Source organism: Daktulosphaira vitifoliae, unplaced genomic scaffold, assembly GCF_025091365.1.
Source record: "Daktulosphaira vitifoliae isolate Bord-2020 unplaced genomic scaffold, ASM2509136v1 Scaffold_3, whole genome shotgun sequence".
In the NCBI taxonomy this organism is placed as follows: Eukaryota; Metazoa; Arthropoda; class Insecta; order Hemiptera; family Phylloxeridae; genus Daktulosphaira; species Daktulosphaira vitifoliae.
In genome coordinates this window covers 11,351,750-11,372,247 of record NW_026099574.1, presented here as the reverse complement: position 1 = coordinate 11,372,247, position 20,498 = coordinate 11,351,750, and the positions used below count along the sequence as shown (strand labels likewise).

The 20,498-nt window shown below is 27.6% G+C and overlaps 3 protein-coding genes across 4 annotated transcripts in view; 1 reads left to right on the top strand and 2 right to left on the bottom strand.

Moving 5' to 3' along the window:
* LOC126901682 (uncharacterized) overlaps positions 1-8,184 on the top strand; it is a 38,029-nt gene extending 29,845 nt beyond the window's left edge. Inside the window, exons 2-4 of one of the 2 annotated variants that reach the window (XM_050678349.1) lie at positions 6,967-7,425; positions 7,757-7,824; positions 7,955-8,184. In XM_050678349.1, coding sequence (XP_050534306.1) covers positions 6,967-7,425; positions 7,757-7,770 — 473 coding nt within the window. In that variant the 3' untranslated portion in view covers positions 7,771-7,824; positions 7,955-8,184. Of the gene's footprint in view, positions 1-6,433; positions 7,426-7,756; positions 7,825-7,954 lie in introns of those variants that run through there. The other variant, XM_050678347.1, reaches the window with a different exon arrangement.
* On the bottom strand, positions 1,621-13,468 carry LOC126901683 (uncharacterized). Its single transcript, XM_050678350.1, has 5 exons — positions 13,244-13,468; positions 3,635-3,749; positions 2,073-2,191; positions 1,916-2,019; positions 1,621-1,841 (listed from the first exon to the last, which is right to left on the bottom strand). Exons 1-5 carry the CDS (start codon positions 13,328-13,330, stop codon positions 1,706-1,708), a joined length of 561 nt encoding a protein of 186 aa, XP_050534307.1. The 5' UTR covers positions 13,331-13,468; the 3' UTR covers positions 1,621-1,705.
* Positions 13,469-13,721: 253 nt separating this feature from the next.
* LOC126902038 (E3 ubiquitin-protein ligase rnf8-A-like) lies at positions 13,722-19,574 on the bottom strand. The gene is made up of 8 exons (XM_050679060.1): positions 19,480-19,574; positions 18,894-19,046; positions 17,765-17,831; positions 17,055-17,171; positions 16,768-16,837; positions 15,868-15,965; positions 14,246-14,444; positions 13,722-14,191 (listed from the first exon to the last, which is right to left on the bottom strand). Exons 1-8 carry the CDS (start codon positions 19,572-19,574, stop codon positions 14,112-14,114), a joined length of 879 nt encoding a protein of 292 aa, XP_050535017.1. The 3' UTR covers positions 13,722-14,111.
* Between the last annotated feature and the right edge of the window lie 924 nt (positions 19,575-20,498).

The window sequence follows — 20,498 nt, the reverse complement described above, 5'->3', positions numbered from 1 at the left end:
TACTTAGACATTAAAAATTGTAAATAATGAAAAAAATATATATTTTTTAATGCATTTTGTTAAAAACTTACAGTATTCTAATTCAAATAATAAACTCCTATTGAACTGTAATCTGCTTTATCATTGTAAAATTATATTTTGATTATTTTTTTTTTTTAGTTATAAATGTAGGTGAATAGTGGGTGCTGTTATTTAACTAAATATTTCCTATTATATTCTTTCTTTCACCTAGATATAAATATGCCAACAACCAGTAATTTTCTTAATTAGATCATCATCTATTAAATAGTTAACTAGGGGTGTTGCCAAATTAAAGCTGATACCCTTATGATAATGCCTGAACATAACAAAAACTTTATGATTAATTTAATTTTAATTAATTAAGTGGATCGTAGTAAGTGAATCATTCTGTATATCTTGTAGGTAATATGTGTATTGAAGTTACTGGTAATAAATTATCCCCGAATAAGGATTGTGTATGTATGTACAATATGCGCAACTTAAAATTAAATTTTCATTATAGTTATATTATTGATCACCATCAATGTTTGTTATTCAGGAATAAGCCAAAAATACATACGCATGATTATTAAAATATACTAAGTATAAATATAAACATTAAACGAAATTTGGCAAGGATTAAATAAACATAGAAAAAGTAAAACTAAAAAAAAAAATTAGGTTGATTTTTTAAATTTATTAAACGATCTATTTGATAACGCTTACTCGAATAAAATGAGCCTAATTAAAAACGAAAAATTCTTATCTTTTAAAGACAAAAAGGTCGTATTGGTTATATCGCAAGAGGATAAAAAATTATGCGAAATTAAATACAGCAAAGTGAACGTGAGCTACGACAAACCTTGTTAAAAAAATCAATAGTCTAGTTTTTAGGGTTTTCGGTAGTCCAATGGGATTCAAAAATAATTCCTAATTTACTTGTAATAAAAATTGTTGTCTGGTTACTAATAATTAATACAACTTCGAATACCGAACAACTTCTCGCGGTTTCAGGAAAAGTTAATGGGATTGATATAATCATACACAGGAGATATTCCTGTGTATGATTAGGAGCTTTTAAAAAAAGTACAAGCATTTGTGTTTGATATAACATCATCTAATAGTGGTATTTTAAATGCATATTATTGGTGCAAAAGTCAAACAGATCAATTTTTATTTTTTACGTGTCAACATCATATATTTGAGATAATTTTGCAAACGATAAATTTAAATTCTAAATTTACAGTTATGTTTTATCTAGATATTACAATTTTTTAAAAATTTAAAAACTAGTGGAATGAAATTTATCAAACTTTTTGTGTATTTTCAGGTGATATAGAACTAAAAAAACTCATAACTAAGTGTAACAGATAACATTTTGTCGTTCTGTAATATAACTTTAAATAAAAATGGAACTAAAAATGACTACAGTGAGTTTTTGGAGATTGTGATCATTTATTTAGGTGGAACACTACTAAAAGTTATTAATTTTCAAAAACCTGGCACTTACCCTTTGGTTAGATGGATGTGTAAAGCTATTTATTGCCTCAATATGATCATGTTCCAAAAACAATGTTTAGATACTTTCAAGATTCATGTAAATGCAAATATACACACATATAAAAATGATAACTATATCTAGATATTTTTTTATTAAATATTTTTCACACTTAACAAAATTCTAAAGTTTTAACAATTTTATATTTTAAGCTCTTTGTGTTTTTTTTATTTCTTCTTCTTCATCTGAATCAGATTCAGAATCCTCTTCTTCGTGAGAATTTGAGTATGGGGATAAGTCTATGTTAAATTTCTCTCTTGAAGACGGTGTTTGTGCTAAACACCTATCAAATTTAAAATTAATTTGAAGTTTCTTTATTTATTCACAATACAATGCAAAGAATATAAATTATTGTACCTTGTTATGAAGGGAGATGATTCATTTTTCTTAGGAGCTCTTGTTATTACGTCTCTAAACAATGTTTTTAAGTTTTCTACTAAATGATCAGTCTCATCTGAAATCTTGGTACAAAAAAAGTCATTTTTAATAACACACATTTTATATAATATTATACTTGGCCAATTTTCATTTCTACAACTCCTAATGATTCATCATATGGATCAACTGTCATATTATATCTGACACCTTTCATGTAAAGTTTAATCATGGATATCAAATTAAGTGTTAATGCACCTGAAAGATCAATTCATAATAATGATTATTTAAAGATTTAAATTTTTAAATAAAAATTTAATGATTAATTAAACAATTTTGCAAATGTTTTCCATTACTTTCCATCAGTTTAATATTTAATAAATCATTTATTAAATTTTTAATCAATATTTTTAACATACTATGATAGTTAATATGAAAAAAAACCTACTTTTTCAAGCTTAAAAGAGACTCTGTAACATATATAAAAATTGCCAAAAACTGGGAACTGTTGACTGTTACTGATACCCTACATTATGTTTATGTTTAATAGTTTCAATTATTAATTTAATTAAAAAGTTAATCTACAAAAATATCTTGAAACGTTTCTACGTTTGTTCTCTTTAAATATGAAAATACAACACAATTTGTTCGACTAATCGATTTGTTCTGATTTATTTTTTATAAAGATGAATATATACATATATTAATAAACTAACTACTATATCAGTCTTATTTTAGAAACTATTTAATTTGGGGTGAAGTAGAAGTATAACCCTCTGGATCACGGTTGGTAACGAGTAGTTACGAACACCGTTGCAAAAGGTTAAAGGGATTTTTACAAAAAGACAGTTATCTCGATCACGGTTGATAACACGATGGTTATAATCACCGTTGAAGATTATGACTTGCCTTTAAAGAAAAGAAATATATAATTTTGATCACGGTTGGTAACACTTAGTTACGAACACCGTTGAAAATTATATATGTAATAAGGAAAAAATAAAGAAAACTTACTCGATGGAAAAAATGAAATGATGAAGAGTAGATGGCAATAAATACTGCAAACACTAGTAAAACGAAGAACTAAAAAAACTATTAGAATTTTTAGTAATAAGTATGCAAGTAGTGACGGTGTACTTTATGCTACTCGTCACCACCGGAGTAGTGTAGAACACAATTGCCCACATATTATTTATTTTTAAAAACCCTCCAAAAACAGAAGAATATTCTAATTTCCTATTTTCGAGTTCTCGCTAAGACTGGTATATAAAATAATCATTACAATAAATATAATAAAAAATAATAAAAAATAAATAAATAAATAAATACTTTAATTTACATATTTGAATAAGGGTTGTCAAACAGCGCTGTCCAGTGGACTTTCTTGCAACTGTCAACCAATGATAAAGCCGTAGCGTAACGCTACAATCTTATGTTAAACTTGAACTGAAATTTTTAACAATCAAATTTTATATATTAATGCTAGTAAATAACATAAAATAATATACTAATAAATACTATTACAATTTTATATATTACAATATATAGTTAATGTAATATATACAGTTAATTACCATATTATGGAAATATGGTAAGTGAAAGTATTATCCCTGAATATAAAAGTGTTATTATAGAAACTATTAAATTAAGTATACTTCAATGGATCATTACAAGTTGGTAGAATAAATATCTATAACAAACCATTTTGAAGAGTTGGATAACGTCTCCTTAATAATCCTCGGATAGCAGTTAATTCAGTCAATATATCAGGATGTGCTAGGACATATTGGAAATCAGGTAACATTATAAGTCCTCTCTATAAAATGATTGAACAATTATAACTAACATTATAAAACAATATAATAAAGGCATGAAACTTATAAAAACTCATTAAAAGGTTTATATTATACGTATTATAAAAAATAATGCTTAATCAAAACATTATAGACATGATTAATATAGAAATATGACTTCAAATTTTACACAATTAATAAATATAAAATTTTTAATATTGAAATTAGTACAAAATCTTTTAAGAACAGAAATGGCCATTAAAAAGTGTATTAAGATCAAATGTCATACTGCCTAATATGGCTAATATAGCTTGCAGTGATCATTTTATTTTTAATGTATTTATTTATATAAACATTTGTAAGAAAAAAGTTATCTTTTGATATATGCGCAACAAATTTCTTGTTTATTTTAAACATTATACNATTCTTATATATAATATAAGAATTTATTATTTATTATTCTTATATATAATATGAAATTAAACATTAAATAATCATATGAAATTACTTCTCACAAAGGGAGACTACAGTGGTGGAGTCCTCGATATTCATTGAAGTTATGCATTCAAAATGAGATAAAAATCTCATTATCTGCTGGGTTCATACCAATTTTAATTAAAAGTTTGTTTTCAAATGATAGTGATTTAAATAAATGTTTAACCTGCAAATCTTATTTGAAGTTTTTTAGGTAGCGTTAATGTAACATTGTGTCTAGATGAAATACTCGTGCATATGTTTTAAATTCATTAAGTTTACCTCCAAACCTAAAGCATCAAAAATGTCTCAGTGTCCCTTACTCTTTAATTATTTTTGGATAATGCACCATCAAAACATCAGCCATTTTATTTTTTCAAATAACGATTTATTCAAAAAATCTTCATTTTTTTGTCGTAATAATTAAATATTTTTCAATAATTAAATCTGTATCATATTTTCATATTGATAAAAATTCCAACATTAATAAATTATTATTTATCAATCTGATAAATTTTTCCTTGTCATAAACAATAATTATTTATAAGACTAATTATTTTGTTCGTATTAATAATGAATTTCTGTAAGATGAAAACGAAGTAAGATGACAAGATTAAGCTTATACGACTTTTCATGACTTCTGTGAATGGATTTAATATCTGAAATTTGCATGTGAGCTTCATCTATATCTAGTTTAATACTAAAAAATGTTTTTTTCATCTTATCAAGAGCAAAATGCGAGGTTGATTGAAAATTTTCATTTTTATCGTCTCTTCCCTGCTATGAAGTATGATACGAAAACGATTGTAAAACTTTGTAACCAAATCTATTAAAAATAAATGTGAGGTATATTAAACTTCTATTAGTACTTTTAAAATATTTAGTTTAAAAATTTACCTTAGCTAACTAATATTTTAATACTTGAAAAATAACATTAAAATACACTAAACATGATTTTCTATCCACAGTTAAAATTAATCTGCGTTCACGTGTGTCAATAATAGTGAGTAGGGATGTCAATATCGACCAAAGTATCGATATCCTAATTATCGATAAAAAATCTTACTTTTATCGATTACGATAAATGTCGTAACTTTGTTATCGATAAGTATCGATATTCTGTCATTATATCGATAAAAAAAAAAAAACTGCGACATATCTATTTAAATGTTTTTACTACAGTAGAAACAAAAAATCAAACCCAATTATGCATAAAATTAACTTAAAATATCATATGTTCATTATCAACGTATTATTTAATACTTGTATTGTTAATGAAATTGAAATAATACTTAAAGATATTAACAACTAACAAATAGTATTGTATTTTTTGTAATATTTGCAAAAAGGTAGACGTAAATAAAAAAAATCTTAAAATGTTGAGATTTAATAATCCACAATAGACACAAATTTATCATGATAATAATAATAACAGTTATAAATATATTTAATAACATAATTATTGTAATGCTTAATTTAAAATGCGACCCAATATAAGATACCGTTGTAATAACAGATATCATAGCTTCAAATCCGTTATACTAAGTTTGTGTCCTTATTAATAGAAGTTACCAACATAAAATACAATTCATATCAAATTTGCTTATAATTCTTTTTATTGATTGGTACAAATGAAAAAAATACTTATTGATAAGATAGAAATTTTATAAAACAAGTAGTAAAAACAAGATTATCGATATTACCGATATATCGAACGATTTTAACGATAATGAAAATTTATCGAAGAAATTTATCGATAAAAATGTATCGATATATCGACCAAACATATCGATATTTTTAACTTATCGATATATCGTTGACATCCCTAGGTATGACTGTAAAGATTAAACAAACTGATAAGAGTTATTCAAAATTTGTGTTTTATGACAAACGTACCTATATTCGATACCCACGTATTACTTTTTATTTTATTCTTTAGTCTATACTCTTTAACTATTTTATAAATACGTATATGCACTAATAAAAAAACTAACAGTGGATATACGCCGTATACCCGCGTATCACTTATGATTTTATAAGTATACGCAATAACAGAAAAACAAAGAAGTGGGTATACGCCGTATACCCGCGTATACGCTCCACAACACCTCTGATTATACATCATATTTTAATTTACGTATATTATGGTTTATTTTTAATAGCGCAATTGTGTAAATTATGCTAACCTACGAACAAAGTCAATAGATATTACCATATTATCTTATAGAACTGCTAGTAAAAAACTATAATGTTAATAATATAACAGTTTGTAAACGTATTTCACAAGAAGTTTTATTATAAAAAATACAAAAATTTAACAACAAGAAATTATAACAAAAAAAATGAAAATTTCAAAATTCTCATACTATAAAATGTATTATTTGATTTTATCCGTGCTTTTGAAAATTAGAGCAATCAATATGCAAAATAATAAAAAGTATGTTTTCAATAAATTATTGTCACAACCTGGATGGCGAAATTTAAATGACGTGGAAAAAATAAACTATTGGAATTATAGGTACACATTATTAGATGTACTTAAAGGTAATATAAATTATGATGATACTCAAATTCGGTGTACAACCGTTTACCTTGGATGTTCTTACGCATATGTGTTACAAGAGGTTTTATATATGATTAATCGTTTTCAAAATCATTGCAAGGAAATTATCATACAAAATGACTTCGATCAATACGCGTACAACTGCTTCATTGAAGTTAAAGATACACTACTAAATATACATTGGATGGCAACATTAATGAAAGGTGCTATGGACACTATTGAAAAGTTCCATAGTGTGCCATGGTGGACACATGTTAAGAATTATTATTTCCTGAGCAATGTGTTTGCCGACATACAAAATAGCTTTAATTCACAAAATATAAATAATCTAGCTCCAATACAAAAAAATTTTCATATTGAAGAAAAACTAAAAACGATCGAAAAAGTCTTAACGCGAATAAACAAAGAAGTAAATACAGATATAAAACAACGTTGTAAACTTAAAAGCCTAAATTATGAATCATTATGGGAAAATTGGGAAGATGAATTTAATAAACAGAAATCGACAGCAATAAAAAAACCGTTTTATCATTTTCTTGGTAATAAAATCGCTAATTTAATGCAGTCGACTATTCAAGATAAATATTTTGGTTTAGGATTCGATTGCAACAAAGAGACCAACGAGACTTTTTTACCAGGTCATCCAACTATCTTTAATCAAGGTACAAGATTATTTTATACTTCACATAATTTTAATTGATATTGTACAATATATCAAATTGCTATTTCAACTAAAAGGTGCCTGAAAAAATGTGTTTTACTCTAAATATTACGAAAGCATAAACAAATNACGAAAGCAACATTTTAATACAAACAATTATAAAACATATTTTCGTTGCGTGATAAAAGTTTTGAAAATAAGCGTAGCAAAAATCATTGAACGTAACAGAAAATGACTTGTTCTCAGTTCCCAAAATTTTTTTTAAGCTTAACATAATTTTCCAAACATGATATTTGTAGTTTACAAGCTGATTTAATATTTTTTTTTTTTAGAGAACACAATTTAAATAATTTTCCTGACAATTCTTCTACAATACAAACACAGGAAGAAAATGTAAAAGGTATAATTATATTTTATACGAAAGTATATTATATTTAAATAAGATTAAATTTAACCTTTTATAAAATTTCTAATATTATTTTTTTAGTCATTATTTAAAAATTCATAATTTATTTTTAATTTTGATTTAGAACATGAAAACAGCTCCTAAAAAGTAATACAATTTATCACAAATATTCTATTGATAAACAAGAATTCAACATTCTATTTATTCAAAATAAATAATTGAAACTAACTTTATGAAATTCCATCATAGTTGGACTATTGTACAGACAATTAAAATTTTAATTTACAATTATATAATTTGAAATACAATTTTAAAACTCTAGTAACAAAATATTAGTTTCATTTTACAATAAATACAGAAAAAATTTTAGTTAAACTTGTAATTTCTTTAAAACTTAACACAAATATATTGTAAAAATACTATAAAATTATTTGATGTATTAAATTATTGCGTGTTAAATTTTTATCTTATCTGAAACTAATGAACTATATATACCACCAAAATATTATCATCGATCGTGATAATAAGAATTTTTACTTTTTTTTAAATTTTTTACTATTTTAAAACTAAGATATTTTAGGAATATTTATAAACAAGTAAAATTTTAATAAAATTTCGATCAGAGGTGTTAATTGATCCGGTGTGCTACATTTCTTTAAGTAACAAATATCAACAAATATAAAAGAGAAAACATTTTAATAAACCCTTTTTTTATTAACATGATATACAAATGAAAAAAATATCCCAAGTGTGAATATAAACCCAACCCAACTAAAAAATTGTAATACTATTTTTGATATTCTCTTGTAACAACATAACGACACAAAAATCTTCAGAAAATAAAACTAATCGAAGAACTTGCTATTATTTCGTGAGAAATGATATTCATACACTAGTAGCTCATAAAAAGTAAGTACATTATTTGGCACGATATATACAAAACCAATGCGCGTCACGAATGAAATGCACTTAAGTATTTCCGAAAAAAACCATTACTACCGTGATCATAATGTTATTAATAATTTATTAGATTTCACGAGAAAAATAAAACGTAAAAACAGTTGGTCCTTTTACATTTTCAAGCGGTTAGCGAAAACGGTGGACCGTAACAAACACAGCAATAAGTTTGTGTCAAATTCTTAACCGAATCGTTAACTATCAAATAGTTTTACCATAAGATATTTCATACTTAACTATTAATGTTTTGATTTTTCTATAATATTTATGAAAAAAAAAATCTAAATTACTCGGTAATCCGATTAAGGATTGGACTCAAGTGTAATTAACAAATTTGTTTTTCTTTTCAATAGTTTTGTGTGAACTGCCTTTAGTGTAAATGTTTTTTCTTTGTATCATTTTACAATTATTCATGTGCTCCCTATTGCTAAGATTAAAAGTGTTGAAATGCGGATATAATAAGTTATATGAATTGATCCTACACTATCCAGGTCAAACCCCTCCGAGGGTCTCAGGACACCGAGTATTACTATATATAACCCAACCGCGACACTGTATTACAGCCCTGTGGGTGGTCAATAATTTAAACGGAATTTATTGTCATGGTACACGTAATTTTAGGGTTGCGTCTAGTCTACAGAGGATACCACCGTAAATACGTGATCAAATCTGGTATTCTAATATTTTTGAAAAAGAAAGTACCGTAAATTGACGTCTGATATCCATCCTCGAAGTACTATCGAGTCATTGGAGACTTAATACCTACCTGGAATTTTAATAAAAGTATGTAAAGTTCAAAAAACTAATTGTAATGATTATAACTCACAATTCTCATATGTTTATATTTTCTGTGATTAACTTACTGCGGCGGTATACCATAAATAATCGTTTTGTTCTTATACAATACACTCGATGCTAATGCATTCAAATGATTAACTAAGACCACAATAATAACTATNATTATTGAATAAACTTGGTGTATTTCATTCCAATTCAAATGTTTATACTCCTTAACAAAATTATCATAAACGAGTTAAAACTGATAAGAAATCAGAGAAAGGAATACTTGTTGGATATGACTTGGACACTCCTTGTTATAGAATTTATCTGTCAGGCAGATAGGATGTCACAAGCTCAGATAATGTAATTTTTGATGAAAAGACAGACAAAAATCAAACAATTATGGAAATTATATTTGATGAAAGTCAAACTGCAAATTCAGGAAGAGAATCAGATTCAGCAAGTTCTAACGATGAAAGCAAAAGTGAAGAATATCAAGAAAAAGTTCAATCGTTCAAATCTACGACAACGTAAAACCTTGAAGAAGCCTGAAAAACTGAATGATTATGAATTTTGTTTCAATTAACAAGTTAGATATGGCTAAGATATGTGAGGTTGAAGATATCTCTGTTTCTGAAGCGTTTAATGATGAAAAATGGAGAAAAACAATGACAGAAGAATTTAAGTCACTTGTAAAAATAAATACACGGAATTTGGTTAAACTGCTAAATAACATCAAATCGCTTACTTGTCGTTAATATTACGTAAAAAGCAAGATTGTCGATACAAGGCCAGACTTGTTATCAGAGGTTTTGAACAAAAGAAAGGTATTGATTATACTGATACATTTAGTCCAGTAGCTCGTTATGTATCAATTGGACTGCTTTTAAGTCTTGCTGCATCTAATTGTATGAAATTAATGACATTTGATGTCAAAACAGAATTTTTATATGGTAATTTAAAAGAAGATATATTTATGTATCAACCTGAAGGTTTTCATGATAATACAAACCGTGTCTGTAAATTGAACAAAAGTCTATATGGCCTGAAACAAGCTTCTAAAAATTAGAATGATAAAATTACAAATTTCTTGAAGACAATGGAGTTTAATGATACTAATGATGATCTGTGTGTTTATTATAACAATGACAGAAGTATAATAATTGCGTTATTTGTTGATGATGGACTCTTAGCTGGTAAAGCTGGTATAGCTTGATGAAATGTCAAAAATTTGATAAAAGACACTAAAATAAACTTACATATTTAAGTATGTAAATACAAGAGACTATAATATCTACAATATCTCGTCCAGACATAAGTTATGCTGTACGTTATTTGAGTCGTTATTGCAACAAACCTATGCAAAGTCATTGGAAAGTAGTAAAACGTATATTTCAGTATTTCAAGAGTACAATGCTATATGGAATACTCTTTAATCGAAATGATAAAATTTTTGCTTATAGTGATGTTGATTATGCTGGTCAACCTGTTGCTCATATTTCAACCAGTGGTATACTCATTTTAAGAGGAGGTCCAAAAGTCAACGTCTGAAGTCAAATATCGAGCTGTAATTGTGTCTATTGATGATATTTGCTGGATTCGTAGAATAGAAAATGAGCTTGGTTATATAAATCCAGAGGGGTCTACAACACTTTTTGGTGACAACAAGATATCGATACTGACACGGCACCGCCTTTTGCTCTAGGCTAGTGCTCGCCCGTGTCTCTCTCGATATCAGCCGTCCAGCTATTAATATGACAATCGGTTGTCGCCCCGCCCTTGACACTGAGATAAGGCCGCCGCCGAATATGGATTACGGAGATTGCGTTCTGTGCTGTTTTACGAAGTACACCTAACTGGTTCGTTGCGTTTTTTTGTGAATATTTACATTTTATCTTTTGTGTCGTTTTTCGGTGGTGAAAGTTGTGTGTGCAACTATAGTTGATTGTTCGTGCGGTTAGCTACACGCAATGCAATTACAAATTACAGTTAGCTAATTGGTTTTTTATGACATCGATATTAGCAGGTACAAATCATTGTTATTATTAATGGTAGTAAGACACATTGTTGTGAGTTTATAAATACACTAACTGACAATACAGAATGTATATCTATTGATAGTAATAATTGATAATAAACAATCCGTGACTGTTATAGCAATATCATAAAAAATCAATTAGCTACCTGTATTTGTAATCCCTTGTGTATTATACCTATATATTAACTCAAAAAATTGAAACTTTAAATGTTTATATCTAATAAACGAATAAAGTTATATTAAAAATTCAAATGACATTTGTTATTAAATTAAAAACTCAAACATTTTATTAAATTAAAAATATTTGTTACCATTTAAAAAAACAAAGTTGACACCCTTACCAGGCATAAGGGATGAACTTAAAAAGTATTACATAGTTAATAATTCAAGAATAATGTGTAACTAAAGATAGTAATAAAAAAAAATGTTTTAATTATTATTATTCTGTAAGTAATTGAGTGGGTTATAATAAAAAAATCACCCTCTATATATATATATACTCGCATTCATATATAAATTATTGAATAACTCTTGAATTTCATTTTGATCAATAGACATTGAGCTTAAATTAACATTTATATTATTCATTAAAGACGTATTTTAATTTTCTTGGGACTCTTCATTAATAATTCTTGAGTCAGTATCATAAACACTGGAAAATTAGTTCTACATCAGAACTAAGAAATATACAATCAAGAGTACGACCTAAAGAGTTTTTAATGTAATTACATTGTTTTAAATTTAAAAGATTTACAAAAGAATTATATAGTATATCTCCAGAGACATTACCTTGAATACTGGATTCGATAGACCAATCGTAGCTATTTAAATTAAAATCACCAGTAATAATAAAATGATAATAAGGATAGTCAAAATATATAGACTCTATAACATCACATTGTTTAGAATACATTTAAATAGTTGCATCAGGTGGAATATACACATAACCTAAAACTATTTTTATTTTATTTACAGTGAATTTTAGAAATAAGTGTTCGATTCCAGTTACAAGAGAAACATTTAATAATTCACAACATATTTTTTTATTTATTGCAATTAACACACCACCACCACGCAGTTTACCGTACGACAAATTAAGATCATCTCTATATAAATTATAATTATTAAAACCAAGTTCCGCATCAAAAATATTATAATTTAACCATGTTTCATTTAAACAAACTATATCATAATTCACATTTAATAAGGCATTTCGTAAAAATATTATCTTTGTTAATAGACCACGAACATTTTGAAAAAAAATATTAATTATAAAAAATTATCATTTCGGAGATTTACTGAACGGTTATTTTTTATAACAATTTTCGGTGTTCCTTTCACATATTTAATAATTAGATCAGATTCGCCATTATTTTTACAAGTCTCCAATTCACAGCGGAGTTTTTTCATATAATTCCTTTGATGCAGCGTGCGGTCCGAACTGATTCGAATAATAGATGGCGGTTGTAATGATAACAATTTTTTCTTAGATTTTAAGATATCAAACGCTTCAGCTGGTAAAGCAAATATAGCTTTTATCGGGCGAGTATTATTCTGGTCACGGTTACCCAATCGGATAACTTTTAAAGGTTTAATAATATTTTCACCACTACTTATTGAACTGATAACATTACATACCAAATTAGAGTCTTGCACAATTTTATCAGTTTTGTTATCTGACTTGGACTCTGGAACATTGTATAGAATTAAATTTGACGCTCTCATGTTATGCTCACTTATTTCGTTGATTATGAACTCTTCAGAATTTTCTGATGTATAAACAGTGTTTTTTGAGTTTTAAGATCGTTTACTTCAGTAATTAAACGGTTGATAATTAATTTCAGTTCGGGGAGTTCACTTAAACCATTATAAAAGACTACACAAAAGAATTTCAAACTACGATTTTTTAATGTTAGACATTTAATTTCACTCACTGCTAAACCAGAACACTTATTATGTACAGACAGTTTGCAGCCATCACTTTTGATAGGATAATCAAGTTCGGCAAATCCTAGATTACATTTATAACAAACCTTATTATTACTTAATGACATTATAGAGCTTAATTTACAGTAATATAAATTTTATATTATAAAGAAAATTTATTTTATTTTACAGTTAAGAAACACACAACTTTACTGTACAACTATTGAGGTTATGGAATGTGAGACGGTATTAATTCGTTCACTTTTTCAAATACTCCTTACAACGCGTATATGTGTATGTATACATTGTAAGTATCGCGTACACAACACGCCAGGTTCCGTAGCTGAGTTATCCTGAATTGTAACAATAGAAGTTGGCACCCTGTAGATTGAAATTGTTCACCCGGTGGACATTGATGTTGGTAATGCTGGACCGTTCGGAGGAAACGTCGTCGCTGGCGGTGTTGGTGCCTGTGGAAACGATTTGGTGAACATTATACGCATAATAATAATAATAATAATAATAATAATAAATTTACTTCATGAATTCTTTGCATTATTTCTCATTGAACATGTGCAGGTTATATATTTCGACGTATACCTATTCTTCTACGACCTCTCCAAGCCATTTGTGGTACTCGTGGGCTATAAGCTGCCAATCCTAAAAATAGTTATAACAATAAATATAAGTTAATAAATGTTAAAATATACTTACTTTCTTGTTGTATATTTTCCCGATGTTCTTTTATTTCATTCCCAAGAACATTACAAATATTAGTAATAAAGTTATCCATACATAGACTTAGGGTTTCGGTTTGAACTGAAGTTCGACAAAGAGGACACACATTATTTTCTCTCAACCAAGTATTTAAACAAATTTCACAAAATGTATGGCTGCAATTAATTGTACACGCCTAAAAAAAAAACAAATTTACATATTAAATTTTATATAAAATATTCATTTTCACAATTTATGACTAAATTTTATTTATTTCCCAATGATAATGAGGTATTCAAAACCATTTTTTTAATCTAATTTATGGATGCGTAAAATTCAAGTTTTCTTGAACTAAAATTTTGTCGTAATATGCACAATGCTCTGCATTACGCATCTTACATTTATCAATATTTAATATTTAATTAATAATATAATTATATTCAATATATCAATATTTAATACCAATTGTATACAAACAAATAATTAATTTATCTGTCATAACATATACACATTTGTGCACTAACTATTACATATGTATACACATGTTAAATTGATTACTGTATACTATGCATCTTATCTTAAAATAATTATCATGTTATGTTCAAATTTTATACAATAAACTGAAAATCACTGTGTTTTCGTCGGTACATTTTAAAGCGATATCAAGTATCTTTTTATATCTACTTGTCTTTACTATTCTAAACCCTCGGACTCTACAACCCTGATAGAACCTCGTTGCTCCTGAATTGACCAAATCCCCAAATATCCAACAATAGTCAAATAAAATACCCCAAACAACAACATTTTTGCTTATTTTTGTATTACTACAATTTTGAGATAAAATATGTTTTATTTAAACTCCAAACTCAAGTTCTAAAATAAAATAATTTTGTTGGAATAATTATTAAGTATGTGAATTTTTTTTCAGTCTCTTAGAAGCTAATTTATCAAAAACAAAATTTACATTTTGGATAAAAAAAGTTACTAAATTATAAAATAATAATATATAGACAATGACATAGTATCATTTTTCATTTTACCTAAATTGCATTTTATTTTCATAAACAAACAAATTTACTTTAAAATGTGACACATCATGGTAAAGTAATGTAAATGTAAGTAAATGAAGTAATTGTAAAATCGTTTTTTATCTTAGACAATTAAGCAAATTTTATTTTAAAATGAAAATTTGTGTCTTTCTATGTTTAGCAATCATATTAATTGTTAGTTCAAAATAAAAATATGTACATTTACCTAAAGAAAAGCATTTTAAATTACTTTACTAGATTTTACTATATGAATTTTATAATTGATTTTTAAACACATTTATTTACTTTTTCAACTAATAAAGAAGAAATTTTCATCAGAAATAATTTTTTTAGTTAAAATATTTTAGCTTTACTTTTCAGAAATTTTATTTAAAATTCTAGGATTAGAAAGTTCAAAAAGTTTTCAGATATCTACTATCACTTTATAATATTTAACAATCTTAAAATTGATTAAAAAGTATTCCATAATACATTTTTTAATCAAATTAACATAATAAATTTGCTAAGAACTTTTAACAAGATGACGTGTTATATTCACACTATTAATGGATATAAATGTAAAAATAATACCTTAACCATTAATTCATTACAAATGGAACATTGCAAATCACTTTCTAGAACACTATAAATCTTTTCTTTGATCGTTTCTTCAATTTTTGATAATTGATCTAGAAAAATAATTCAAACAAAAAAATTAACTTCTCAAAAAAAAAAAGATAATAATTAAAGTATGTTGAAGCTATTAAATGACTTAACAAAGTTTAACTTAAAAATTTTATCTAGAAAATAGAATTACAAATGATAATAATTTGATAAATACCTCTTTTTAATGTAATTTAACATTAGCCTTAATGCAATTGAAAGTTTAGGAAAATTAAGATAAATTAATTTTTTCAAAAATGTCTTAAATCCATAGGTGTTTTATTTTTTAATTAATATTATTTCTTATCAAAATATTTAATAAAAGAAATAAGATTTATTAATTTTAAAACGTGATGAAGATGTTTCTAACATATTTATAAAAATCAATTAAAACCACACATGACAATGCATTATAAATTATATTTTTCTTAGAGATTTGGATTATAATTGTTATAATATAAAAAAATTTAATGTTTTATAAACAAAAATGTATGTTTATATGTAACTGCTTTTGATAATTACTTAAAAATCAATGACCATATGGACATGATTTTGTTACCAATGTTTCTAATGTTTAATTTAATACAATAGTAATATATAAGCCCAAAATTAATTTAAACCCCATTACGTGAACTCCATCCAAAAAATAAATAAATGGAATTCATAGGTTATTCACTTATATATTTTATACAGGTAAATAAGTCAGGTAAATAGATTAAGACACAGTATATTTCATGTTATGTACTAAGAATATCATGCGACTTTGCTTAAACAGGTGTAAAATTAAATAAAGTAAGTTAATAACAATATATATACTTATATAATCACCTTGTTGTATTTTTAAAGTATTTTCGTAATCTAAATTCTTTCTTGTTAATTCATTATTAGCGAGTTTATGCTGCGAAAAAAATTTTTTTTAATATGATTTAATACAAAAATATAGGTTAATAAAACATGATTTTAGAACTAATTTAAAAACTAATACAATCTATATATACATTTTTTTAATTATAGTAAATGTTAATTAAAAAATTATTATTGTGTGAAAATAATACAATATGTATTAACCACTGGTTATATAACTGTTAAGTTATTTTTACTTAAAATATATTTACTTTTAGAACTGTTTTTTTCAATTTTTTAACTTTTTTTGATGCTTGATTAATTATTTCATTAAATTTATCAAATTTAGCATTTAGAAAACGCTTTATTGATGCTTTTTCACTTTTCAGCTAAAATAAATCAACTAATAATTAAAAAAATTGGATTTAAATAAGTGATACGGTCACATTTTGTGCACAAATCTTGGTTCAGTCAATAACATTTAACAGCTTGGTCAGCATTCATGCTTATTACAGATAGATATACAGGGACCCGCTGACAATGTTAATATACACATTCTTACAGAAAACTGTTTGTGAAAATGTAGTGCAACAAGCAGTTGAGACCTACCATATGAATGTTATACAACTAATTAATATTATTTGAGCTTATTATTATTATTTAATTGTGATTTAAAAAATTATAATTCTCATGATGTTTATAGCACATTGTCATCTCCCTGATGGACATTCTCAACATATCTTGAATCCATAGATTATTATTTTATTTTATTTTATTATTATTTGAATCCATTATACTTTAATTAGTTTTTTCTAATGTGATATGTACTAATTAAAATGTTGGGTTACTGTTAACAGGCATATGAGATATGTACCCAAATAGGGTCGTATCATAAGTAAAAATTAAAAATAAATATATAATTTTTGTATTCATTTAAAGAAATGAATTGTAAAAAAAAATCATCTACAGAATTAAAACTTACAATATCGTCAGCATCAGATTGACTTTCACTAGATTCATTTTCTTCACTATATACTTCATTATTTCGTCTGAAAAATAAATACAATTAATTAAAACATCTAACTTTATAAAAATTAAACACAGAAAGCAGAGTAACACGAAAAAACAATGAAACACAAACAGCACACAAGAAAAAGGCAAACCAGTTAAGGTCAACGTCGGAAACGATATTTGTAGACAAATTGTCGCATCATACACAGTAGTTATAAGTAATTAACAATTGTTGACTTACCGCCATGTTCCTTGTGTGTGTGGTCATTGATATTGCGTTCAACACTTACCGTATTAGACTGAAACCTTCAGTCTCGTTGGCAAGAGGGGCATTGGAGGCGCCGGAGTAGCTGGTGGACGGTTGGCCGCTTCTCTCAATATCGTCAACATCAGATTGACTTTCACTAGATTCATTTTCTTCACTAGATACTTCATTATTTCGTCTGAAAAATAAATACAATTAATTAAAACATCTAACTTTATAAAAATTAAACACAAAAAGCAGAGTAACACGGAAAAACAATGAAACACAAACAGCACACAAGAAAAAGGCAAAGCAGTTATGGTCAACGTCGGAAACGATATTTGTAGACAAATTGTCTCATCATACATAGTAGTTATAAGTAATTAACAATTGTTGACTTACCGCCATGTTCCTTGTGTGTGTGGTCATTGATATTGCGTTCAACACTTACCGTATTAGACTGAAACGTTCAGTCTCGTTGGCAAGAGGGGCATTGGGGGCGCCGGTGTAGCTGGTGGATGGTTGGCCGCTTCTCTCAATATCGTCAAAATCAGATTGACTTTCACTAGATTCATTTTCTTCACTAGATACTTCATTATTTCGTCTGAAAAATAAATACAATTAATTAAAACATCTAACTTTATAAAAATTAAACACAAAAAGCAGAGTAATACGGAAAAACAATGAAACACAAACAGCACACAAGAAAAAGGCAAACCAGTTATGGTCAACGTCGGAAACGATATTTGTAGACAAATTGTCGCATCATACACAGTAGTTATAAGTAATTAACAATTGTTGACTTACCGCCATGTTCCTTGTGTGTGTGGTCATTGATATTGCGTTCAACACTTACCGTATTAGACTGAAACGTTCAGTCTCGTTGGCAAGAGGGGCATTGGAGGCGCCGGTGTAGCTGGTGGACGGTTGGCCGCTTCTCTCAATATCGTCAACATCAGATTGACTTTCACTAGATTCATTTTCTTCACTAGATACTTCATTATTTCGTCTGAAAAATAAATACAAATAATTAAAACATCTAACTTTATAAAAATTAAACACAAAAAGCAGAGTAATTTTAAAAGAATAGGGTATATATGAATGAAATATTTTAAGCATAATTCTGAATTTTGCAAAAAAGCATTTTACCATGAATGCAAGTTTATTTAAATATTTTTTGTGAGCAAAGCATAGTTTAAAAGTTGAAATTTAAAAAGGAATAACTTTTTTCATTTTTTAACAATATTTTCATTAAATGTTAACGCGTATCCAAATGGTACGGCACTCAAGGTATATATGTATATATATATATATATTATATTTATGTCTATGTGTATATATGTTTATACAAGCACAACAGTAAAAACAAAGAAACAACGTCGGAAGACAATATTTGATTCTTATAATATTAGATGTTTTCCTTAATTCGAACAATCATATACCTATGTAACAATGGGCAACTACCCTTCTGTCGTCGGTGATATCGGTAATGAGCACACTCGCCGCAATCCAAAAAAAAAAAAAACGGAAAAACCATGAAACACAAACAGCACACAAGAAAAAGGCAAACCAGTTAAGTTCAACGTCGGAAACGATATTTGTAGACAAATTGTCGCATCATACACAGTAGTTATAAGTTTAAACAATTGATATTGCGTTCAACACTTACCGTATTAGACTGAAACCTTCAGTCTCGTTGGCCAGAGGGAATGGACTATTCGGTCCGGTTATCCGTAATCTACGGATGACGTCAGGACCGAATGGGAAAAAAAAAGAAGGAAACTCCTCGGCGGATTATACGGGACGATGAGGTTTCACGATGGAAACGGGGAGGAGAAGGAGAGTCTGAAAGGAACCCGTGCACGGCGCGTCCCAAATCGTCCACGGCGTCCTCGATTTCCATGGGGGTCGATCCAGCTGTGGTGCTTGTTGCTGTGGAGGAGTGTCGCACGATCTCCGACAGTGATGGTGGACGGGTCCTTGGCGCGGGCATTGGAGGCGCCGGTGTAGTTGGTGGACAGTTGGCCGCTTCTCTCTCCCGGTCTTTCCTCTCTTTGAAAGCCCTGTTGATGCGCTACCTCCGACGTCCCGTGTGTAGGGTGTAGGAGCGGGACGATCGCCGTCCTGATCGCTGCACCACCGCGCCAGTGGTAACAGGGCGCTGCGGAAAGGAGGCACCACCCTCCACCGGCACAGACCGCGGGACCACCGGCATGGTAGCGAGAGCCCTTCGGGTTTCACGGAGGGTAGCCACACGGCCATCCCTCATCCCTCGATTGTAGAGTACGCTCGTGATCGCACAGTGGTCTGAAATCGAATTTAAGGCGCTTATAAGTCTCATTTTAAAATGCACTCATAATGTTAAAATAATTATGAAAATTCAATTCTAGTATATTGCGTAGACAAAATTTAAAATTTCAAGGTCACATGTTAATCCGGTCGTTATTTATAGCCGTTTGAA